The following is a 25,197-nucleotide window of genomic DNA, read 5'->3' on the forward strand; positions in this document are numbered from 1 at the left end:
TTCTAAAGCGTGGCCTGTCCCATTAGCCACATAGCAGGGCCCACTGGGAACTCATATTTCACATGAACTTTTCTCCTTGCTGAACAGCCCAGGAATCTTCCCCTTGCCTGGCTCACTGATGGATGTTCCAGTGATGACAGAGGGTGGCACGGTGCCAGCGTACTGACATTACTTGTTCTGATTTCTGACATTTCCTGTCTCCTCCTCTGTCTGTCTGTCTGTCTCTTTCGGTCTTTCCTCCTTTTGCCTCAGACCTGCCACCACATTTTCCATCACGTGCAAGAGAGTGCTTACTGGGGGGACAACTGGCACAGCAGCTTCCACACTGCATCCTTCCTACTGGGCGGCCCACAGAGTCGTCCACGAGTCCCCTGGTCAGAAGCACAGTAGTAGTTACTGCAGCTCCCTGAGCGGGGGGAGGTTCCTTCCCACTCGCCAGCAGATTGCGGTGAAAATGCAGGTCAGACAGAACCATGCTCTCAAAGAGGCATGAAAGGTGTCTGCATCTGATGGAGCAGGGATTCAGCAGCAGGAAGTGTGTTTACCTTTTCGTCAGCTTCTTTGCTGATAAGATTTTGATAGGCTTTTAAAATTTTTTCCTTCCAAATAAGGAGCCTTAGAGAATATGTGAAAGCTTGAAACCTTCCTAAGCCCCTGCGTAAGAGGCTTCAGAGGAATCATTTACGTTGTGCATTCAGTTTCATCTGTAGTCCTCTCCCCTGCTTTTCTGGTCCCAACAACCATTTCTCGCCATCTGGACAGAAAGCTGTCAGTTGAGTGAGCACTTTGAGTGCGCCCTGGTGGCTTGTCCTGCATAGCTGCACTCCCTCCGCATCTCATGAGTAACTGTGTGTTCCTCTTCTCTGCTGACCTGCCTCTGTGCTCCAGGTGCAAACGCAGACTGCAGGCTGCCCGACGACGCTGTGTTTGACATCATCACAGATGAGGAGTTGTGCCAGATACAGGAGTCCGGCTCCTCCTTGCCTGAAACACCCACTGAAACGGATTCTCTTGAGCCAAATGTGGCCGAACAGTGAGTAGATATCACCTCCATTTCCTGAGCACTTGTTAAGTGTCTGGCCTTGTGCTTTCATATTGAAGGATTGGGAAAGCTTGGAAGCAGGATTGGCTGTCTCTGCCTGAGGAAAGGTGCCTCAGGACAGTGCTCGGGATGGAGTGGCCCTTGTGGAGCACCAGGGCTCGGAGTTGAGCCGTTAGCGAGTTCCAGGGTGTGTCTGTCAGTGGTCCTCCTGATTTCAGCGTCTCCATCAAGGCTTTTCTTGGCTTGGACAGCTGTATTAGTCTGCTCAGGCTGCCATAACAAAACACCATAGGCTGGGTGACAAAGAGCAGAAATTTATTTTCCACGGTCCTGGACGTTGAAGCCCACAGTGCCAGCAGGTTCGGTTTCCTGAGGCCTCTGTCCTTGGCTTGCAGGTGGCCGCTCTCTTCCTGTCTCTTCACATGGTCGTGCCCCTATGCACATGCAGCACTGGTGTCTCTCTGCGTCCTCACTTCCTCTTATAAGGACACCAGGCAGATTGGATTAGGGCCCACCGTGTTGGCCTCATTTTAACTAAATTACTTCTTTAAAGGTCTTGTCTCCAAAACCAGCCATATTCTGACATACTGGGGGTTGGTACATCAGCATAGGGGCGGCACAGTTCAGCCCATAAGAGTAACCCTTGCTGTCCTGCTTCCAGTGCTCAGAGCAGCAACACACTAAAAACCACGTTCATCTTTTGGAACCAGTCATTGGCTTGGTAACAGTGCCATAAGAAAGGAATCTCAGATTTAGTGTCAGTTGTCTCGGACAGATGTTCCTCTCAGAAGTCCCTTGAGCTCCAGCTAAGCCCCCCGCGAGCCCAGAGTTCTAAAAGCAGTACAGGTACAGGCAAGTCCGTGACCCTGCACTCTGTGGGCCCGAAGGACTTCCCCCACACCGAGCCTATGCCCTGTCCCAGCGCGAGTACCTCGTGCTGCTCTTAATCAGTGACCCAGGCGCACAGAACCTTCCCGATGCCGCAGATGGACAGCATCAGGCATGGTGTGGCCCTCTCAGGTTTCTGGGTCAGGGCTTTTCCAACAAGGCTTGTGAGGAGAGTTCTGCAAGGCCTGCTTTCTAAATATATGAAGTAACCACACACACTGTCACAGCGTCAAGAGTTTAGGCCGGGGATCCGTGGGAAAAGTCAAGTTCCCCTCCACGGCAGCCTCGCTTGGTGTTTCTCAGCCCTTGGGGTCTGGCTTAAATGCAGTTTCTGCGCAAAGCACCACCTGTTGAGAAGCTCCAGGGAGAATTGACAGGGCTCCCCTGCCCAGGCTTTCCTTGACCCACATTCCATCCAGCTGGGGAGTTTTGTGATGCTCTTGCTGACTTGTATTGAGATCTCCTTCCTCTCTTCCTGCCCAGAACTCAGAGGAGGGCTGGGATTGATCTGTCAGATTTATCATCCAGGATTTCTGCTTCATGGAGGAGATGTACTTAACCTTTGTGAGGCTCTCAGCACAGGAGATTTTAGGCTCAAGTGTGTGTCTCGTACTCTTCTGTTCTCTTTACTAGAGAGTGACTGAACTTGCCTTGTTGTACCCTCATGGATCAAGCCAACCCCATCACCCAACCCAAGATAGCCCATGCTCACTGTTACTTCTGTGACCGTGGGCCTTTTCTTTTCCTTTCAGAAACGCTGCCTTGAAACCTTTCCTGCCATGTGAGCCTGCAGCGTTCTCCCCGAACCCCACGGCCCAGTGGTCCCCCGGGCACATTCCGTTTCATTTGCACTAAACCACACTGTGCCGTTGTCACCTGGCAACTCTTCCCTGGCTGTGCCTCCTCGACTCCCAGCCAGGGGGGAAGGGGGTCAGGTGAGCAGGAGAGCAGGACCGGAGCCTCAGAGCTGGACTCTTGCCTGTGTGAGAAAGTGCCCCCTGCAGCTCCCGCCTTCTCTTCACCCCTCACCTCCCCCTTTCCCAGTAGGAACAAAAACAGGTCTTCTGACTGCTGACCAATAGATGTGTTTTCGGTCATGGGAAATCAGGAAGCACTGCAGTGAAAGAGAACTGCCAGCATGCCGGTCCGAGGCCTCCAAGGCAGATCCAGGGCTGACGGACGGACAAACGGACAGGCCTGCAGTCCCCGCACTCCATCTCTTTAGGAGTTAGGTCAGTTCTGGGCCTGCTCCATCTCACCCCTTCCTTGCGTGTTAGCTGAAGACCGACCCCTGTGTCTCCAGTGGCTTTTTCTTTGTCTTTTTTCTTCCTAAGCTTAAGACCAATCAAAACCATCAAGAGTCTGAGAAAGTGTGGCAGATATAGAGCCTGCATTTGTGTAAGCATCCCTGAGAAGAAACTTTGAGAAAGAAATCAGCAAGTCCGAAGTAGGATGTGGTCCTGGAGGGGTTGAACCGTGTGAAAGTCCTAATCCGGGGGAAAGGAGGCTGCTTGGAGGCAGTGTTGTTGAAAGCATCTTCCCTGTATAGTTGCTTTTGCAAATGACCTCACTCAGTCCCTACCTAACCCTTCAAGGAGTAGGGATCATGATCGCCTTGTTCCAGGTCAAGATGCTGAAGCCTCAGGAGGCCAGGTGACTTGCTCAAGGTCAGGTGACTATAAGCATCAAAACTAAGCTTCGCACCCAGAACCCCTCCCTCCAGTCCACAGGCAGGAGATTCATTTTGGGAGTATGGCTCCTCTCGAGGTCCCCATGTCCCCATCTGTACATCAAAAACCTGTCCACCTTCCCTGCTCCTTTGCCCACTCCTTTCCCGGCATGCACATGCTCAGGGTCAATACAGTTGTCTGCCTTGCCCCTCCTGGCCACAGTGGGACAGGAACAAGTCCCAGAACCAAGGCTCTTGGGGAGACCTGGTGGGACACTGCAGATCCCTAAGCAGCCTCCCGGTGGCCCCCGAGAGTGGCTCAGGAGCACAGTCCCTCACCTCAGGTGAGAAGGTCATATTCTCCAGGACCCTGCAGACGTGCCTGTACACAGCCCTCCCCCCCATCACCCAGGCCCACCTTAGCCATCTCCATGACCAGGTGCCAGCTGCTCTCAGGCCCAAGGCAGGCAGAGAACGAAATGAAGCTCTGTCCAACAGCAGCAGGGCTGGCCTGGGGTCTCTTGGCCTCTGCTTAGCTTCCATCAGCCATGGCCTTCTCAAGGCCCGGCTTCACTTCCTGATTCCCAGACAAGCAGACTGTGGCCACAAGGAGCTTAAGTTCCAGGGTCAGACACGCCTGGTCTGGTTCTGGTCTGCACCTCCAGGTTCCATCGCTTTGGGCCCCACAGCCCTGAACTCATTCCCTCCCTCGTCCGGATCTTAGAGACAGGGGCGGCACCCACCCCCTGGGGTTATTAGGAGAATGGACATGATGTAGGAAATTGTCCGTGGAGGTGCGTTGTTTTCATGGTGTTTTCTCTGAGCTGTAGGGTCAGGAGCCACACTGCGGTGTCTACTGCTGTGGGCCCTGGTCCTTCACACCTCGTAGCTCAGTTGTCTTCACCAAGGGAAATCACACCTGATTCCCAGAAGATACTGAGCTCAAACTCATGCACGGAGACCGTCCCTGACCCACAGAGCATCTTTGCCAGTAATTGCTTTAGAACAGGTGCTCTCTGGTCAGTGTGCTTTGGGGAGCTGTGGTGGATTTGTCACCAACTGGGAGACTGATGCCTGGTACCTGAAAAGCAAAATGAGAACAGGATATGATGATGATGGTTAAGGTTCAAAAGCCACCTCACACTTGGGTTAACGCAGCATCTCCGCCTCCAGATGAATACAGAGCTAGCAGGTATCCTAGGCCATCAGCTGCATGAAACCTTTGTCAGCCAACATCTGAGGGGAGAGAAAGAGACTGTTCATTGGAGTCAAAGCCCTGGCTCTGCTGTGTGAGCTTTGGCAGCAGGCATTAATGTCTCTGAACTAGTTTCCTCATCTGGAAAACGGGATGATGGTGCCAGGTCTCCTACGGAATGGTGCTGAGAGTTAGTACAGATCATGAAGGACTGGGCATGTGGAAGGGGGTGCTGTCTTGCTATCTGTTTTTTTTGTTTGTTTTCTTTTTTTAAGTAAAAGATTAATTCAAAGAGAGATCATACTCCATAGACAGAGTGTAGGCCATGTCAGAGGGCTAGAGAGGCCACACAGCATTGGGAGGGGCTGCAGTTTAGTTTAAAGTAAAAGTAGATACACACTCCATAGGGTGCAGGCCGTCTCCGAAAACGAGAGCGAGCGACTGGGGGTGCCGTCTTGAGAGGACAGGTCTAGAGCCAGCACCCTGGCCACTCCTAGGCCCTGTGCTCTTTGCTCTGCCTCCACCCCTCCAGTAGGGGCAGCTTGTTTTTTCTCTCCTGCAGCACTATTCCCTTAGTTTAGAATGCGCACTGAGATCTCCCGGGCTTCCGGCTCCAGGTAGCCCCTGGAATCAATGTCACCCTGTGTTCACCACGTCTCGGGGGTGTAGTCATCAGTGGCCTCTAACCATCCAGCCCACGGGCCTGCAAGGGCAGGGAACATGGTTGGGGAGGAGCACATTCTTTGCCCTCAGACCCTGAGGCCACACCGAGGGCAGACTGGACTCGCCCAGGGTCCACACCTAGCCCGCCCCTGCCCCCAGGACTTCCCTCCCCCACCCCCCTCCACACCCTGCAGGCCTCTTCCATCTTGCACTAGTGTGTGTGAGCAGAGGGGAGAGCCAAGGGGAGGAGAAGGGCAGGTCTGAAGTTGAGAGACAGTGCTCCACAGGGCTGTCATGTGGATGAGTGAAGTCAAGACCTCAAAGCCCTCTGAACCTGCCTGGGCTGCGCCAGTGTCAGTTGCCAGTAATGGTGTGTACCCAGGAGAGGGACTGGGGAAATGGTATCTGCTCCTAAGTGTAGCAGGTGAGGGCCCAGAGGGTGTAGGATCAACAAGTGACTGGGGAGAAGGTGAAGAAAGATTCAACTGCTGTGCTATTCCTGGGGACAGGCGAGCAGGTTTTCCTAAGCTGTGGAAGGGCCTGGGCAAAACCTTTTTGCAAGGAGCCTGGAGAGAAGGCATATATCAGGCCTGGGATGGGGCACAGGCTGACTCAGCCCACTAGGCACCTGGTCGGGGAGAACCCAGTGGTCCCAGCAGCTACCCTTCTAATGCCATGGCCCTCCGCCCCCAGCTTGGTTCGGAGTACACTGCCCACACCTCCCAAGCACTCCTGGAGGGAGGGCTGTCTTCAGCCAGTAGTGTGGATGGTGAAAGGGCTTGCCCAAGGACACACAGTGGTGGGGCTCTCACTGAGCCAGCGTCTGAGTCAGCCCAGAGCCCTGCTCCCATCACACCACACTGCTTTCCTCTGTGGGGACGTGTGAAGAGGCCGCAGGGCCCCTGGCTTCCTGACTCTTTGCTCCTTCCTGCCCAGTTAGGGCCTCTGCCTCTTGTTCTGGGACATTGTTGAGGAAGTCAGGGGCTGGCAGCCCCTCTGACAGAAGGGCTTGACATTAAGATGACAACACAGGGGAAGGTAACCAAAACTATCCCCCTGAAGCCAGTGTAAACAAGTTAAAAGCCTTGTTGCCAGGAAGAGGCAGATTTTGGTATCTGAGGAGCACAGGGCAGTCTGAGTACAGTAAAGCAGCCTGTTGTGGGCAGCCCATCAGTGGCATGGTGACGTAGGGTGGTAAAAGAATTTACCTGAGATAAAGTACAGGAATAGAAAATGAATTTAGTAGCGCACACTGCCATAGACAACAGAGGGCCATACAGATGAGAGGTGCCTGTGTGAGCACCAAGGGCTGGTTTTGGGGGTCTTTTATGAGGTCGGGTCACAAGGTGCCTGATCGGCTTGTGCACAAGACTCAGATTGGTTGTAGGTGATGTAAGAGATTTAGGGTCTGTGAAGGGCCATGGGGTTTAAGACTCTGTTAAGGTGGGCTGAAATAAGCCAGCCTGAGCTATTGTGAGATTAGGCATTACCTAGGGCTGTTAGTTTGTTAGGGCAAATATGCCCAGTAAAGAATGTGCTTTATCAGTTGAGGGGTCACAGGCTGACATCTGAGAGCCCAGAAATGGGGGTCGTTGGACTTTGAAGGACATCAGCTGCCCCAGCCAGCCCTCCCTGTGGGTGCATCTAGGCATGTTAAGAAGCAGTCGGTGGGATCCGGTGGGCCCTGCAAGGTCAGCCTGTGTGCAGCTGGACTGCACCAGGCACCTCTGAGGTGTGAAGCAAACCCTCCCACACCTCCCCAGCTCAGAGAGACAGGCAGGTAATGTTTTGTGTTGCTAGTTCCTGAGAGAAGTAATATCAACTACTGCCATCTGGGAAGCCCGTCTACCCACGAATGCAAACCGTGCTAAGCGTTTTGTGTGCGTTACCTCAAGTCCTCCTCACGCCCACCCTGAGAGGAACTACTGCTGGGTCCATGTTTCACCAAAGTGAAAGTTAGTAAGAGATTACCAGCTAGTCTTACCAGCTCATGACTCAGGTCTATCTACATCGCAAAACCTCACTGTTAAGCCCGTCCACCCCACTTCCCCGAGCACCCTCTTTAGCTGTTGTCAGCAGGTTCTCCATATTTCAACAAATGATTTTTGTGATGTGTGAGCCAAAAAGACCACTTTAAGCCTGTTGAGCAGGTTGCTGGGAGCTAATAAACATGCACAAACAAGTGACTGACATTTAGAACTCTGCCTCATCCTGTGACGACATCTCCGAGGTAAACAAGCGCACCTCTCACTCTGGGCAGGAGGTTGGAAGCCACAGTGAAGGAGCCAGGTTAGCATTGGTTTACTGATAGAACGGTGCCCTGAGAGTTGACAGCTTTAACTTACTTCTTGTGCCCTGAGCCCGCACGTGACCACTCTTGGTATATTCAGGCACATACATAAAGGTAGACTGTGCCCGAGAATGAAAGCAGTCCAGAGACTTTTTGAAAGTTTTATTTGTTATTCACAAAAATCATATGCTGTTTGATATACATGTGTGTATATTATATATACATTTATGTATGATTTGTATGTGTGCGTTTGTGTGTGTGTGTGTGAGTGTGTGTGGCATTGCATAGTTCAATTTTTAAATGGGCAAACCCACCAGGAATCTATTTCAGAAGTGCTGCTTAGACTCATGACAGTCTTAATCTCTGCTTTGCACATTTTCTGGCATTCTGTCGCCCACTGGAATTCTTAGCCCACCTTGATTTGCCTTGGCCCATTCGTATTCCCTGGTGCTAGTCCTTCCAGGATTAAAGAAAACATAAAGCATCTGCTATGTAAAAGTCAAATCCCCAAGGTGTGGCAGTCCCTGAGCCTATGTCCATCGGTGCCTAGTAATTGGGGTCTGAATGATACGGGCCAGCACTTGTTTTCATGGCTGCCCTGATCTCCCCTGCTTCCCAGTAGCCAGAAGAATCTTCTGAACTTGGGAGCCCAGACATCACCTGCCATCAAGACCTTTGTTGGCCATGTCCCTCTGTTCAGCCTTCAGTCCCAGTCCCAGTGAAGGAGAGCTGGGGTCTTGAGAGTCACACATCATTTGCTGGTGTTAGTATTCTCAGGGTAGAGGAAGGAAAGCCCTTGCAGTTTGCAGACTTCCCCTTGAGCTTGAGGCCGAGTGTAAAAGAAGAGAGCAGAATCTGTCCATGGCTGACGAGAAACCTTCCGCCCCAGCTGCAGTGTTCGGGAGCTTCCCTGTGCAAGTGCTATGCACAAAGCCTTCCTTCAGGCATCCGGAGGATACAGCTGTGCTCCTGTGAATTCCTGAGCAGACTCTCCAAGCCCCAGCGCGGCCTACATCTGGAACATGGTGGTGGCTTCTGCATTGTGAGAGGCTGAAGTTGTCCTGAAAGTGTCCTCAGAGACCCCCACATAAGGGAGGCAGCCAACGTCTTTCACAAGTTTACAGAAGTTCTTCCGAAACTTCAAGCCTACGAAGGCATAGAGAACAGGGTTAAGGCAGGCACGCAGGTAGGCGATGGCCTCGGTCACCAGTATAGCGTAGTGAAAGCTGGTCATGGTGTGGTACTCCCAGCTTGTGCTGCGGATGAGCTTCACGAGGTTGAAGGGCGTCTGGGTCAACAGGAACACCACCACCACCAGGAAGATGATCTTCAGAGACTTGTGCTTCTGGAAGCCTCGGGCCTGAAACAGGGTCTTGATTATGACTGAGTAGCAGACAATCATGGCAAGCAGTGGCAGGAAGAACCCCAGGGTCATCTGGGTGGTCAGGACCATGACGGAAATCTCCGCGTTTTGATAACCACAGATGGCCTTGTCGAGGTAATGGACTTTGCCATAGATAATCTGCGGCAAGGAAACCAGCAGGGAGGTCACCCAGATGGACAAGCAGATGACCTTCCCCCAGGCCATCCGCTTGGCCTGCTGATTGTAGGCCTTGGTGGCCCGAACCACTGCCATGAAGCGGTCCATGGTGATGCAAGTGAGGATGAGCATGGACGTGTAGAAGTTCAGAGTATAGATGCCCAGCAGCATCTTGCACATGATGTTGCCGAAGACCCACTCATGGATGCCTGCGTAGGCCCAAAAGGGCAGAGTGCAGACAAACACGAGGTCTGCCAAGGGTAGGTTCATCAGGAACACGTCCGTCAGGCTCTTCAGCTTCTGGTAGAAGACGTATATGACCAGCACCAGGGAGTTCCCCACCAGGCCACAGATGAACACCACCACATACATGCAGGGCAGAAAGAACCTGCTGAACTGCAGGAAGTGTTTGTGGTCCTGGCTGCTGCTGTTGGAAGCATTGAAGAGCCTGTAGTCTGCATAGTCGTCGTACTCGTCCATGGTGTCTGTTCTGGTGGACCCCTGGGAGTCAAACCGCAGGGATTATATTTGGGGCGGGAGGGTAACACCTCCTATCTTCCCACTGTCCCCTTGCCCTCATTTATGGGGCAGGTAGTCATCTCCTAAATCCACCCACTGTTCTGCTCAGTAACAGCACAGCCCAGGATACTGGGGACAGCTAGTTCCAAGGGGGAAGTGTTCATACAGGATGAGGGACACTTCTTTAGCCCTAAACTTCTCAGGATCTGCCCCGTCTGGGAGACAACACATAACCAACCCCACGCACATTCCATAAAGTCCTGTGCTAAATGGTCTTGAACACAAAGGTCCCCAAGGGGTGAAATGGGGACAGTGTCCTTTTGGAAGAGCTGTGCTGCTCTTTGGTGGGGAGGGCCTGTCTTTATCCCTCGCAGCAGTTTCCCCCCAGCCTGTGCCCCATTTTCTGTGAAGTTGACCCCAGGACAATGAATGGCAAAAGTGAAGGCAAGTCTCCCCCTTCCAGGGGGTCCACCATCAGGGAGACTCCTGGAGACCAAGAGGTGTTTGGGGATGACAGGCCCCTTCTGCCCAGGTGTGCTCCCCATCCTGCCTTATCTTCCCTGATGGGAAACAGGGTGTGGAGGAGCAACTTTGGCTGGGTGGCTTTCCTGACCAGGGAACCAGGCGGTTCTCCCCGCTCCCAGCCCCAGCCCTCCCCTTTATCCTCTGTCGCAGAGTGTGACAGTCCACCCTCCTGGCCTCATTTCCTGAAGACGTCTTTGATCTTCAGGAATCTCTTAAAAGACAGATTCGCCTGAAGGGAACGTTGCTTTAGCTTTTATGTCTGACAGTGTAGGACTAGGGGGCTTCTTTAATAAATGGGATGTCAGGTGGGTGAGCTGTCACAGCTAGGCAGTGGCCAGCCTTCAGTGGGGCTGCTTGTAGCCAAGACCAAATAGCTGTTTTTCTCACCCATGGGGCCAGCCCATCTAGGTTATCCCTTCCCTCTGACCCTTCTCCTGGCCATGTGAGCCTGCTGAGGACCACGGACAGGGCACAGGGGTGATGCAGTCAGTGGTGTGGGAGCAGGGGCAGCATTGGCCTTGGAGGGCTGAGTCAGTCCCTGCCACCGGGACCTGCAGGTCCTCAACGTGCAGTGGCTCTTCCAGTGACCCAGTGCTATATCCCGCTGGCGCCTCAAGGAGATGTTTTAAGAAGAGCAGGCGTTTGGTTTAACAAAGTCAAAATATCAGTTCACTAGACGGGGCATGTAAAGGGAAAGATGATCTCTCCTTTCTGATCTCCTCAGAAACCTTTCTTTTCCTGATGCTGGGTCCTGACTGGAAACCATGTCAGCTCAGGTGCTGCCACCTCGGTCTTTCCTGGGGGCAAAGCACCCTTTCTCTCCAAGAAAGGACCTTGCCTTTGGGCTAAGATTGCCCCATGAAAAGTCCCTCCTCGCAGACCACAGAGCATTAGATCTCTGAGAGTGATAGGCCACCGGTAGGCATGGAGTCCCACCAGCTCTGAGCTGCCTGGTTAAGTAGGTGAGATGATGTGTATGTGTTATCGCTTCACATGGAGACAAAAATGTATTTTTCATCATTTAAATATGAAACAGGCAGCTTTACTTTCCTTGAAAGTTATGTCAGACCTCCATTATTGTTTGACTTGCTCTTGCCTTAAAAAAAAAGAAAAAAATTCTCCTATCGTGGCTGTTGCTGCATCCTTAGGCTGGCATCACAATTTCTTCAAAGGGCCCATGCAAATTCATTTGTAGTAAGTGGTAAACTTAAATGATATTTAACAGATTGGAACTGCACAGTTCTGTGCAGTTAGAGTATTAAAAATTGTACTTCCCCTTCTAGAAATGTTAAAACCATGCCTTTCTTTATCTCCTACAACCAAAGTCCTATGTTGATTTCTGAAAATTAAAAAGAAAGTAATATACACAACTTTGGAGATAGTATATATGTCTGATAGTAAATAAATAAGCAAAGTCTAATTCAGACATAAAATAGAATATGACTGAAATGTTTAGGAAATTCCATTAATGATTTTGGAAAATGCAACACATTAAAATTGCTCTAAATAATGTAAGTACAAAGTAGATATGCAAAACAAAAACCAAAAAAACGGCTGTTATATGACAACAAATAGATGACAAAACGAATGTAAAATTGACCGTGATTTTCAACCTTCTTTGATCATAAATCCCTTTGAGAACCTCATGAAAGCTGCAGACAGTTTCCCTCAGTAATAATGTACATACATGCCTGCGGTTCTGGGGGTTCGTGAACTCTTTAAATTCCACTGCTCCATGTACTCTGGACCTTGTTTAAGAATCCGTGGCAAGCTATATGATTTTTACTATATTTTTTTAAAACATAGAAAAATTACCAGATTTTATCAGCAGTTCATCTCTGGCTGGTAGAATCAGGGGTGACCTATTCCCCTTCCTCCTTTATATTTTTCTGTATTTTACAAAGTTGCTTTAGCTGTACATTGACTTATATGGCAAAAAGAAAATAAACCCTATTCTGAGATGACAGACCGTCTTATAAAATGGAAAAGAAAAAGAGATTAGTCAGTCAATAAACACAGTGATTAGACTCTCCTTATCTCCCGCGGAGGGTCTGATTGTGCCATTTCTATTGGTACCATCTTACAGGCAGAGCACCTTGTGCCCAGAACCAGGTTAAGTCATTTTCATAATCCTCTAATCTAACCCTCATGGCAGCAGATGGTAGAGATGGAGTTTGAACCGAGAACAGCTGAGCCCAAAAGCCTGGGCATTTGACACCAAACCATGCTGCAGACAGAGCTCTGAGAGCCCCACCAACCTGGGATTAGCCCCTGCCTTTTAACTATAAAGAGAAAGACAAGTGACTCACCAGCAGAGATGCTCTGTCAGTTTGTTCCAAAGAGCAGGTTGCTCAAGCAGTGTCTGCCTCTGCCTCTCTGTGATGTGGTTCGTGTTTCCGTTGAGTAATTTTTAAGAGACCTCGGTTGGTGATGATAAGACACCCAGCCCTCCCCAATTTTGCAGGTCAGAATCCACATGAACAGCCTGCACCTGAGTAATTTGGGGGGTCAAAGACACGAAGCAGTGGCACTGATGCTGCACACTTCCTGCAGCCTGACCAGGGACTTATTCTTCTGCCAGGACTGGAGAGAGTTTTAATTTGCAAACCTTTGTAAACCTAAGGGGAGCAATAAGCAGGTCTGGCACTAGCAGTCCATGGAAGATGGTGGCATTTGTACCCTAAAATTATTTCATTCACTTGTCGTACATCTATTTGGAGCAGTTTGGGTCTGGGTCAGTGCGAAGTCGATACTCTGGCCTGGGTTCTGTGTGTGTGTGCAGCTCCAGCATGTGTGACAGCACTGATCATCATAACAGCCCTGCAAGTAGGTATTACCCCATTTTATAGATGAGAATACAGAGGACCGTAGCCAAAGAACAGCCCCACAGACACAGCTAACAACTGCCACTTCCAGGGTACAAACCTAGGTCTCTATCATTGACAGACCAGTGGATCAGATGGCTTCTAAGTGACAGGTCTGTCACAACTGATGCAACTCTGCCTCCTAAACCCACACCACTCAGGCAGTGCTCCCGGCCCTGCTTGTCCTGGCTGGAATCGGCAGAGAATGGGCTGAAGCAGACACTGAAGGGGAGGTGGGCCACAGCACCCAGCCTTCTGAAAGCAATCTCTTGAGACAAGAAATCCATTCAGAGTGAGCCAGTCTGACATTTTTGGAATCTCTAAGCTTTGAGAGATGAGTTTTTCCTAGGGACGAGCCAACTGTGTCATTTGGGACGAGTTCATGGGATGGTGTTAGGAGAGCCTGAGCCTTAACACACAGTGGCTCAGCCGCGCTCTTCTCTCAGCAATCACTTCCCTCCGAGGGGAGAACCAGGCTTCGGCCGGGCCCCCCCCCCCCCGTGACTATGTTCACGCGCATGCTCAGGAGGTGGGGGTGATATGTGTTGTCATAACCATTCTCCAGTGAAAAGTTCTTTAGTGGAAAACCTGCAACTAAGTTAGAGGTATGGAGCCTTTCACAGTTTGCGGGCCAGAAATTTCTTTCAGCCACTTTGCAGAGTGCCTCTTGTTATATTCCAGCTTGTGCTCATTGTTTTTCTTTGAAACAAAACATTTTTTCCCGAAATGTGTAAACGTTCTCTAAACAGAACTGGGGGGAGAGTAAAAGGGCCGTGGCAGCTGTCCCCGCTGCGGATTCTCACAGAGTCAGACTCTCTTTGAGCTCCTGACACTGTCCAGCCAGAGCCTTGTTCTGAGGGCGGTTCCAGGGCCCAGGGGGGAGCAGCTGCGGCTGGGAGAAGAGTAACCCGGCGGTGGTGGGCGACGGGGGCTGTGGAGGGTGAGTAAAAGGCCTTTCAGCAAAGCAACCTCACCGGAGGGTGCAGGGCGATGGGTGCGGCTTGCTAACGGTGCCCCAGGGTCTGTCACTAGGACAGGCAGGGGGTGTGCGTGTTACCAAGTAATCAGAAATCAAACCCAGAAGCACTCTCCTTCACTTGGTTTTTAGGCAAAAAGGAAGCCACTGACAAAAAGGAGAACTACTAGGAATTTACTTTAACAGTAAAATGAAAGGATGCGCCCAAGCCTCACAGTGACTGTGGTCCGTGGCATGACTCAGCCTTTCCTTCCAAACGCAAGCTGTTCAATCAAACCTTCTCGGCCAACAGGCGTGTCTTATATCTGGCTCTGTCCGTCACAGTGGCAGCTAACTCCTGTGGCTCCCAGGCACGTGAAGTGTGGCTAGTGCAACCAAGGAGCCAAGCTTTTAAGTTTTGTCTTAATTCTGTAGAATTTGAGCTTCAGCTAAACTGACCATAGGCTCAGGTACGGAAACTCAGATGGACAGGAAGGGGTGACATGCCATCACGTACAAGAGGCCACCGTAGCTAGCAGTAGGCACCCACGGCCAGAGCAAGAGAGGGGGATGTCACTTGTGGGCAGGAGTTTGTCTCGCATCCTGAAATGCCTCAATGGCAACAAAAGGAGATAGGGTGCCCCCTACTGGCCTTGCCTTTGTTCCCTGTCATTCTCAAACTTCAGAATCCTTTGACATCTTCCAATAGTTTCTTGAATATTTTCTACTGCGTCCCACAGTCAGAAATACATTTTACATGATTACCCAGGTGCGTATGTGTGTAGACGTAAAGTCAGACAAGAGCCTCGTAAAACAGTACTTACCCTCACTACATCAGGGTGATGCAAAAATGTGTTGATATTTCCTATTATATTTTATTTCTTTTAATATTCGTCATAACTTACTAAACTGATTCACAATTCACTGAATGGTTCATGACCCATAGTTTGAAAAGCCAGTGAAAGGAAACTCTGTGTCCCTAATTGTTACCTTTAAGACTGCATCACCTGCCCATGCACACCCCTCCTCCACGCTCCTCCCCTCCCCCGTGCAAGGCCTCAGCCAGGGCTGCCAGGGTCTGCGGGACCTACCCTGAAATACTTGCAAGTAATCAGGGGTTGTCTGTGTTGTGATGGTCACAGAGGTGGGGAAGTGGAGGAGGAGAGGGAATTAGGACATCTTTCATCCTTTATGCAGGAGAAGTGAGAGAACCAATCAGTTTTCAGAGATTGTTCCATCGTATTTTAATTATCTTTCTCATTTATGGTATTTGCACTTTAAGGATGAAAGCAAATGAAACAAGGCAGGCCTAAGTGGCCTTGGCCCCGTCTCCTCTTCCCTGGACCCCTGCTTCCCCAGCCGTCAAGCGGGATTTAGGCTAGATGGTCTTGAGCTGCTTCTCACACTGACTTTCTGTGATGGCGGTGAGGGATCTGGAAGCCAGTGGTTGGGAGATGCTAGGCTGGGAGAAGTTTGGATGGGGGCTGGGCTGGGGAGGGGAAGGAGCAGAGAGTGACAAGGCTTGCCTTTAGTGGTAACCTGCACTTTAGGACGTGTTCATGCTGCAGCTTCCCTGGGAAGAGTGAGGAAGGGTGAGGGCAGGAGCTGCCGGTCAGAGGGAGCCCACCTCTTTCCCAGCCAGTGGGCTCCGTAAAATGCCTTCTCCAAGTCCTTTAAAACTTACAGCCTTTTCAAGCCAGCAGAACCTGGAGTCCACCTGGTTCCATCTCCTCCTCCCGTTTACAGACTATCGGCCTCCCGACATGGGACCCTGTGTGCTGATAGCTAACGGGCTGTGTTCTCGTTTGTGGCATTTCAGAGACACCACATCAAACTCGCTAACCCCTGAGGACACTGAAGACATGCCTGTAGGGCAGGATGCTGAAATCTGCCTGCTGAAGTCGGGAGAACTGATGTAAGTTACAGGTTCCTGAGCTGGGCTTCCCGGGGTGTCACGTTTGGGAAAGAGGGCCACCAGAGGAAGAGGCCTGGCCTCTCCAGTGCCCAGTCTAGGGCTCAGATTGTCAAGTTCCACCATTCCAGAAAGTTCCCCCTGTCCCTTTATAGTCATTCTTCCCTCACCCCCATGCCCTGTGTTCTTCCTCTTTGAAAATAACTTTGTTTTCTTACTGTAAGAGTGATACATTTTTCTTGTAGAAAATCAGGAAATAGAGATAAACACACCACTTTGGTATATGTCTTTCCAGTCTTCTTTATACTAATATACATAATTTTCCAACAGAAACAAATACCCTACATCTTACTTCAGAGTCTTTTTAAACTTAATATTGTATGAGTATTTCCCCACATCCTTCTTTTTCTCCAGTGTTATGACCAATGGCTGCATGAGTGCATTACTGTCATTGAATAAATTCAGTCACTCAGTCACAGATACTTACTCAGCACCTACTATGTGCTAGATACTGTTCTAGGTCCCTAGAGTACATCAGTGAACAAAACAGACAAAGACTCCTGCCCTCGTCTTCAGTTTACATTCCAGCACGGATTGACAGGCAATAAACATCAGTAAATAAATAAATTATATAGTGTGTTACGAGGTGGTGCTTACTTTGGAGAAGAAACAAAGAGTAGGATGTGAGGGAAGGAGGTTCACTTTTAAGTAGAGTGACTCTTAAGAAGATAAGACTTGAAGGAGTTGCCATGGAGATACATGAGGGAACAGCATTCAAACAGAGGGAACAGTCGGTGCAGAGGTCCAGAGGCAGGATGGTTTCTGGCATGTTCAAGGAACAGGGAAAGGGCCATTGTGGCTGGAACAGAGAGCAGGAAAGACAGAATGCTCATGTCAGTCACATCAAGGCTTCTTGCCTGTTGTGAGGACTTTGGCTTTTAATCTGAGGGAAATAGGAGCTTCAGAATTAGGTTTGGAACAGAAGTGTGACTTAATCTAATTTACATTTGAAAAGGGCTCATTCTGTTTGCCTTGTGGAGAATGACTAAGGAGGGGCAGGGGCAGAAGTAGCGAGACCAGTAGAATTTACTTTATGATGTGAGTCCTGTACACAACTGGCTTCTTTTACTGAAGCTTATATTTGAGCCGAGATGGCAAACCTCTGATTTATTTTTATTAACATCTCCTTTGGTGAGACTGAGTATTGCCCTCTCACTGAACAGATGAGGTGGAGAAAGGTTTAAAAAAAAAAAAAAAAGATTAAAGGCACAATCCAAGTAAGTGAGTGCATGGGGAGAATTCTGGAACACAAAATTATAAAATGACCCGCATCCTTGGGGCATCCTGACAGAGTAAGTAGTGCAGGAAGATTTCCTTGTTACAAGAAAGACCGCTTTTCCAAAATGGACCCCTCTGCCTACTCTCAGATTCTTGGAAATTGTAAATATTAGACAAGGCCTTTTGTACCATAATTGGAAATAAAGTTTAAATTAACACATGGAAAAATGTCCCTTGGAATTGAATTTTCACGAATTACCTGCCATCAGAGCTATTCCTTAGAGCGTTTTGGTTTTTTAGTCATTGATTAGTCATCTTATTTGTACAACTTGGGGAGTATTTATTTCCATCCACCTCCACATCTATGGAGCTGACAGAACTCTCAGCACCACAACTCATTTGCTGTGCAGTCTTCAGCAAGTTGCCTACTCTCTCTGAGTTTTAGTTTCCACCCCTGTGTTCAAGGGGACAGTAATCTTTTTCTCCATGAAGAGCAGTTTGGTGTAGTAGAAACGCAGTGGAATTGGATTGGACCTGTGTTGACCTGTATCAAGCTTCCTCATCTTTTTTAATATTAGCTTACTCATGTGTAGACAGATTTTCAGGACAGGATGGGGCGCCACTCAGTCAGGAGGGCAGGGTTGTCCTCTAAGGTAATCCTCACCTGGGCCATGAGGCAGGCATAGTTGTCCCTGTTTGCAGAAGAGGAACGTGAGTCGGGCCTGCAGCAGATGAGAAGTGAGGCAGGTACCAGCACCAGGTCCTTCTAGCTCCACATTTCCCATTCTCCACACCACACTGTGTCCTGCAGAGAAACTCCCTGTCCCCAAACCATTTAAACTTCTGGAATTGGTTCTTAATCCACCCAAAGAGAGTTAGAACCCCAAGAAGCCGTCTCCCCAAGGCCATCACACTACCCTCCCTTGAAGAGTCTGTGGTGTTTGTGTTTAAGAAAAGTCAGGGTGCCCGCTTGGAACCTTGCAGCAGTCCCCAGATTTCCACCAAAAAGAGGGACGACCGAAAGGGTAGGAGGTTTCTGATGGTGAGTGTGCTTTCTCCTGGTGCTAAGTAGGCAAAAGGGGAAGGCAGGGAACTGGGAAGAGCATAGTGGAGGGGAGAGAGTGGACAGCTGAGCAGCAGGGCATGTGCTTCCTATCCAGAGGGGCGCAGAGCAGCCAGTCCATCCTCTCTGTTCCAGCCGGCTTGCGGGGACCACACCAGCTCCTCGCAGGCAAGACTATCATCTATAGTTTTTATTTCTGTGTCCCCAGTGCCTGGAGCTATGCCAGGCACGTAGCTCAGGAAGCATCTGTTGTTATGAGCTGCACATCAAGTTTCCTCCCATCACTGAGCATGTCGGTCATGGTGACCCAGGAGTCATCCTCCCAAGAGCCTCCAGGGTCACCTCTCAGCCACAGAGAAGCGTTTGGCCAGTGGGCTCAAATGCTTTCTCCACTTTGTTTACGTCTCTCTCTGCATTTGTATTGTAGGATAAAATTACCCCTCACAGTGGAAGAGATCGCCAACTTCGGGGAAGGCAACAGGGAGCTGTTCGTGAGGTCCAGCACCTACAGCCTCATCCCCATCACCGTGGCCGAAGCCGGCCTCACCATCAGCTGGGTCTTCTCCTCCGACCCCAAGAGTATCTCCTTCAGCGTGGTCTTCCGGGAGGCGGAGGACACGCCACTGGATCAGTGTAAGGTAAGGCCGGCTCCCTGCCAGCAGGCCCTTGCTCACACATCAGGATGCCTGGGCAGACCTTATCTGGAATGTTCTGAGAGGGACACGGAGAGAAACCAGGGTGGGAAAACCCACTGGGTTGCATCACGCAGAGCAGGCAGTGCACCTGGGCTTGTCCCACCTGGGGAGAGAAAGACCCAGGGCTCAGGAGAGCTGTCTTCTGACGTCTGAAGGCCGCTCCTGGGTCAGCTTCAGACTGACCTTGGGATAGGTTGGTAGGTGAAACTGAAAGGAATCCAGATGTGTGACTCAGCTTAAGGATCACTTTAACAGAGCCGTGCAGAGCAAAACCGGTCACCGTGGGAGGTGATGACCACGATCTCTGCTTCCGGGTATGAGCTTAGGGTGTTCAGCATCTCACCTCAGAAAGGTCAGTAGAGTCACAGAGCCACCATGTCACATAGGTGGTTGGGCTGGAAATCTTGGTGGCAGATACCAGTTCATAAATTCCTAAGACATTCTCAGCATAGAATATTGACAGTGGCCAGGACCGTAGTTCTCAACCTTGGCTCCATATTAGAAATACCTGGGAAGCTTTTTTAACCCCACTCCTGAGTCCACACCCCAGACCACTAAATCAGGGTCTCTAGCTGGGATCCAGGCCTCAGTGATCCCAGGCAGCAGCCAAGGTTGAGAGGCCCTGGTCTAGATCAAGGGGAAGAAGTCAGACTAGAAAGGATGAGGTGGAATCCTGAGCACAGGACAGCGAGCAGGCCTCCCTTCACTGTGGGACAAGGAAGAGGGAAGGTCTGAATTCCACGCCTGAATCTCTGCAGGGAGGGGGCCGAGGGATGATGGCAGGAGAACTGATTTGGGTGGAAACACGAGTTCCATTCGAGTCACTGTGAGTGAAGGAAAGGTGAGGACAGTCACTCGTGCTAGAGTGGAGCTGAGGGGAGATCTTAGGCTCTTAATACAAAATCGTCAGTTCCTAAGAATGGCAAGAATCAAGCTAGAGAAGAACAATTTGAAGTCAGGTGAAAGAAGACTTCTGTGAAGTCTCTGCAGTGACATCCAGTAGTCCCTCAGGCATGTGGTCCTCTGAGGGGCTCGGGCAGGGGACGGCCCAGAGCCACAGGAGGGCCAGGCTCCGGCCCAGTGGCCACACAGATCACTGCTCCCATCCGGCGGCCACATGGAGGGACATGTGTTCGTCCGGGTTTGCTCTCCTAGCCCCCCTGAGTTGGCCTTGTTTATTGGAGTCTTGTGCTGGTTCTTATTTAAGGACTGTTCTGCCCCTCTTTTCCTTTTGGGGGCTCACAGCCACACCACACACACAGCTTGGAGCCCTTCCTTCCTGAGTGGTTCTGAACATCCACTTAGGAGGTCCTGGGGCTTGTGTTTGGAGAGTGGATTCAGACTCAGTCCTGCCACCTGGGCACACGTCTCAATCCGAGGCAGGTCTTAGTCCCAATTTGCAGATGAGGAAACTGAGGTTCAGAGTGGCCCACCTAGGCAGCTGGTTGGGCCGCAGCTTCACAGTGTGTTTGTTAGCTCTGCACTAACAAACGGCTGCACTGCCCACACTCACCACCAGCACCTCCTCTGTTTGCCTTGTATTCCAAGGGTCTGCCAGGCACCTAGTGCTGCATCTGCCCAGATCAGACACTGGTGGGGGTTTGTGGTAGGGAGAGAGGGCGGTGGCTAAACCCATGTCCACACCTCTCCCCTTGCTCAGTCACTCACCCACCTAATCCTCGTGAACTTGGGAGACCGGTGTGGTTCCTCCCAGGAATAGGGAGCTCAGGGACCCACAGGAGCTGTCCTCACCTCTGGCTCCCATGCGGCCTGGGGAGTATGACTGCCATTGTCTTTCCCACAGTGAACACCAGGGGGCAGAATGGGCCCATCTGCAGGGTGAGTGAGAAGGGTGCTCAGATGCTTCTCTGCCTTCACAGGCCAAGTGTCACCAGCCAGCTGTGGGGGTGGCTGTTATTTTTGCCTGAGGTCCCTGGACAGACATCAGCCTGGAGAACCTATTTCCAGGCTAACATCTTTAGCGTCTATCCTGGGGACTCCTTTGTGATCCCCTGACCAGCCTGGGCCTCACAGGAAACAGTGGGATGCAGTGCAAATTGCAATTTAGGTTTTGTGATTATGCAGGTTCAGACACAGGGAACTGTGCTGCGTACTTGCACTTTGTTCACAGCCATTTATTGAAAATCTGCTCTATCCTGGGCTCTGTATGGCCCACTGGGCATAGACAGAGAAGGGACAACAAGGACTCTGCCATTGAGGAGCTCATGGTGTGATCGGAGAGAGACAGCTGTGATTCCAGGTGGTGCCTGTCCTGATGATACTGGGGGGCACCAAGAAGGGCGCCTAACACGGCCTGGGGGGCAGTGATTAGGGCAGGAGGGTCCTGGGCCAAACCAGGAGAAGCCAACAGAAGGGGAAGGGAGCAGGGCATGGGTTAGAGAAGCGTCCAGGCAGAGGGAACAGCACAGAAGGCCAGTTCCATCTCTAAGGGCACCATCAGACGTGCCCCACCTGGGGCCATCCTCTCTGAGGGACTTCCTCCATCAAGGTCGTGTGTCCTTGTCTGGACACTGAGACAGCGGTTGTGAATTTGGGAAGGCACTTGACAAAAGAAACAGTAACTCAAGGACTTGAGATATGCATATGCAGACCACCGGCCTGAAGGCTGGGACAGATCAGGGAATAAGACCCAGGACCTGCCTCTCTCTTTGGCCAGAGAAGCTCAGAGGCACCGGGAGGGGAGCAAAGGCCCTTGACTTTCTATTTTTTAAATAGCTTCATGAAGGTATAATTCACATACCATGTAATTCACCCATTTAAAATGTACCACTCACTGATTTTTTTTTTTTTTTGGTATTGTTCACAGAGTTGTGTACCATCACCTCTGTCTAATAATTTTTGACCATTTTCATCATCCCAAAAACCAAAGAGAAGCCCTGTACCCGTTAGCAGTTACTCCCCAACCACCACCGTGTTTTCTGTCCTTGTAGATTTGCCTGCTCTGGACATTTCATGCGAATGGAGTCATACAGTATGTGGCCTTTGGTCCCTGGCTTTTTCCACTTAGCATAGGACCCTGGCTTTGTGCCAGGGTTTCGGGTCACTTGAGTCCCTCAAGAAATCAGTAAAACCAACTTGGACTGTTCTGCAGCCATATCGCATAAATCAGGGCGTGGCCACCCGGGCACTGAGACTGGTGGGAGACGCCCCACAGCTTGCACAGCAGAGGGCGCTCTCTGGTTTACTTCAGAGACCCCGCCGCCTTCGGTCTCCAGCACCTCGGCTGCTTGAGCTCTCATGCCAGAGCTTTTGTTAATCTCCCCAGGGTGTTTTGATTGACTGGATTAAAATAATGCAAAACAACCTTACAGATTTTGACCGTGGTACAAAAAACAGGCCCTGGAGTGAACAAAAAAATCAGAGAGTAGAAAGTTTTAAAGAAATGAAGAGTATTATCTTAAGCATGTCCTCTTCAGAGGATGTGCCTTAACGAGCTCTTGCTTTCTGCTTTGTAATCAAACCTGAGTGGGAAGATTGCGGTGCGGGGCTCACAGGCGTCCCTGTGTAAACAGCAAGCCTTCCCTTCCAGCACGTCCTTCCTGTGTGTGCTTGCTGAGGTGTCTTAGGCCAGGCCCAGAATTTGTAGGTTATGGATGACAGAAACAGACCCAACCACTCAGCCTCCCAGGGATCCCCATCCCCAGTGGAATCAGAGTATTACAGAACGTTAATGGAACCTGATGAGATAACGTGTAGAGGTGGCAGAGCCCGCACGTAGTAGGTCCTCATGCATCTTTGTCCCTTCCAGGCTTGTCTTGGGCCCATCCTGCTCCCTCACCACCATCACCTTCCAGTCAGAGCAAGTGTACCACAGTGTCAGGAACACATGGTGTGCTCTTTCCCTCTCTTCCCCACCCCATACCTTTGGGATCTCCCTTTTAATTTTTCTCTGGCTCATGTGTTTAGTTTCCAAATATTTCGGGATTTTCAAGACAGCTGCTATTTATTTCTAACTTAATTCCATTGTCAGAAAACACACTTTGAATCTTTTTAATCCTTTTAAATGTGAGTTGTTTTTTAATGGCCTAGAATATGGCCCATCTAGTGAATGTTCCAAGTTCCCTTGAAAAGAGGGTGTGTTCTGCTGTTGTTGGGTGGAGTGTTCTATAAATACCAGTTAGATCAAATTAGTTGATAGTGTTCTTCTATTTCCACATTGAGTTCCTGTCTACTGAGTCCATCATTTATTGAGGGGTATTAAAATATCCAGCTATAATCATGAATTTATCTGTTTCTCCTTGTAATTCTACCACTTTTTGTTTCATGTGTATTTAAGCTCTGTCTGAGGGCATAAATGTTTAGGATTGTCCTCTTGATGAATTGACATCTCTATCATTGTGAAAGTAGCCCTGGCCATATCCCTTGGTATAAAATTTACTTTGATATTAATATAGTCAATCCAGTTTTCTTTTAACTAGTGTTAGCATGGTATATCTTTTACATCCTTTTACTTTTAACTTACTTGCATCTTTATGTTTAAATAGCATTTCTTGTAGGCATGGTGAGGTTGGGTCTTGCTGTTATCCAACCTGATAATCCTTGCCTTTTAATTGGGATATTTAGCTACTTACATTTAATGTGATTATTGATAAAGTTAGGTTTGAGTCTCTCATCGTACTGTTTTCTGTTTGTCCCACCTGGTTGCTGTTTTCTTTTCTTCTCAAAGCAGTAAGCTAGGGCAACTTTAGGGCCCACCTTGTTCTCTCAAAGATCACAGCCCATCATTGCCTGATGTCCAGTGTCTTGAAAACTGTTGTTTTGTATATTTTGTCTAACTTTGGTTGTTCCTTGGGAGGGTAAATCTTAGCCATTCTCCCATGCTTTTGAATATGTTGAGTCCCCTGCCTGGAGCAGCCAGACTTCCCTATAACTAGCTAAATTGCCCAAGCTCAGTGTTGTCTCTTCCAGGAAGTCTTCCCTGATTCGGCCTCTCCTGCCTCCCACTCAAGGGCTGGGATAGGTACCCGTCCCCAGTAGTCCTCTAGTGACACTCTCACCCAACATAATTGAATGTTTTCTTGTCTGTCGTTGCTATTAAACCACAAGATCCTTAAGGGCAGAGCCTTTTGTGGGAACTTACTTCACTTTGGGAACTTTGTGGTCAATGTGTGGGGTTTCAAAAAATAGGCAGCTGTATTCAAGTTTCAGTTGAAAAAGTAATCACAAATTTATAACTATATTGGATTCAGTCATTTTGTACAGATTGAAAAATGTTTAATAGTAAAAAATTAAAACTGAATTTAATAGAAATTGTATTTCCAAAAAGGGAGCAACATTTAATTTTGTAAAGAATGAAAATGGTCACTTGTGGCGCAGCTTACTGCATTAGGAACTCGACATTGCTTAAGATGTTACATGGTCTGTGTGACCATTCATGTATAGTCAGTCATAAATGGGAGGCTTAGGGATTCTTAATGAGATAAGACCCTCTGGGTGTGTGTCCCTTCTAAAATATGTTTTAAATTTTGGTTGGCTCTGTCTTATTTCCTGTTTCTTTATTTATTGTCATATCTATAGTTTTAAAATGTATCTTAGCTGACTAGCAGGTTGAAGACTCTGCCCATGGGGAAGAGGTTGGCCATCCAAAGACCTCAGCCCTGGCTCCTCCCACTCACACCATTTGCCCAGATTTGGCCTCTGACAGTGAGGCCCTTAGACCATGTCCTGAGAAAACAAATGTCTCCTGGGGTTAATCTCTGATTTCTCAGGGGAGGTAGAGTGTACACTTGGAAAGATGAAAGGACTCTGGGGCCTGTGGACCGACTAGGGCACAGCCAGAAGGAACCTGCGGTAGGGCCAAGTGAGAAGCCACAGGTGGAGCCTGGAGGAGAGTGGGCCCAGCAGCTTCACAGAGTGCTCGACCAATGTGGAAGGAGGGCTCTGCCTGTCCTGTGAGACTGCCAGGGGCAGCACTGGCGCCAGCTGGAGAGAGCCGGACAGCATTTCACCTAGAATAAGTCCTAGCTTCCTGAAGCCAGAAGGGGGGCTGCTCCTCCAGATGGTGGAGCCTTCTGGAACTGGCCATGGTCAGAGGAAGCTGAGGACCACTCTTTTGGGATGCTGACCAGTTCCTGACTC

General features: G+C 49.8%; 2 protein-coding genes across 3 annotated transcripts in view; one reads left to right on the plus strand and one right to left on the minus strand.

Annotated features, from left to right (window-relative positions):
- Nucleotides 1-25,197, plus strand: part of FYCO1 (FYVE and coiled-coil domain autophagy adaptor 1) — a 69,018-nt gene that overhangs the window by 37,613 nt on the left and 6,208 nt on the right. Inside the window, exons 14-16 of one of the 2 annotated variants that reach the window (XM_010982754.3) lie at nt 889-1,033; nt 15,970-16,065; nt 18,831-19,041. In XM_010982754.3, coding sequence (XP_010981056.3) covers nt 889-1,033; nt 15,970-16,065; nt 18,831-19,041 — 452 coding nt within the window. Of the gene's footprint in view, nt 1-888; nt 1,034-2,682; nt 7,648-15,969; nt 16,066-18,830; nt 19,042-25,197 lie in introns of those variants that run through there. The other variant, XM_031470158.2, reaches the window with a different exon arrangement.
- Nucleotides 7,895-12,762, minus strand: CXCR6 (C-X-C motif chemokine receptor 6). The gene is made up of 2 exons (XM_010982753.3): nt 12,641-12,762; nt 7,895-9,788 (listed from the first exon to the last, which is right to left on the minus strand). Exon 2 carries the CDS (start codon nt 9,765-9,767, stop codon nt 8,757-8,759), a length of 1,011 nt encoding a protein of 336 aa, XP_010981055.2. The 5' UTR covers nt 9,768-9,788; nt 12,641-12,762; the 3' UTR covers nt 7,895-8,756.

This window comes from Camelus dromedarius, chromosome 17 (genome assembly GCF_036321535.1).
Source record: "Camelus dromedarius isolate mCamDro1 chromosome 17, mCamDro1.pat, whole genome shotgun sequence".
NCBI lineage: Eukaryota > Metazoa > Chordata > Mammalia > Artiodactyla > Camelidae > Camelus > Camelus dromedarius.

Bases quoted from the DNA above. Each gene is read 5' to 3' on its own strand.
- CXCR6 (XM_010982753.3), bottom strand. From the start codon at position 9,767: ATGGACGAGTACGACGACTATGCAGACTACAGGCTCTTCAATGCTTCC.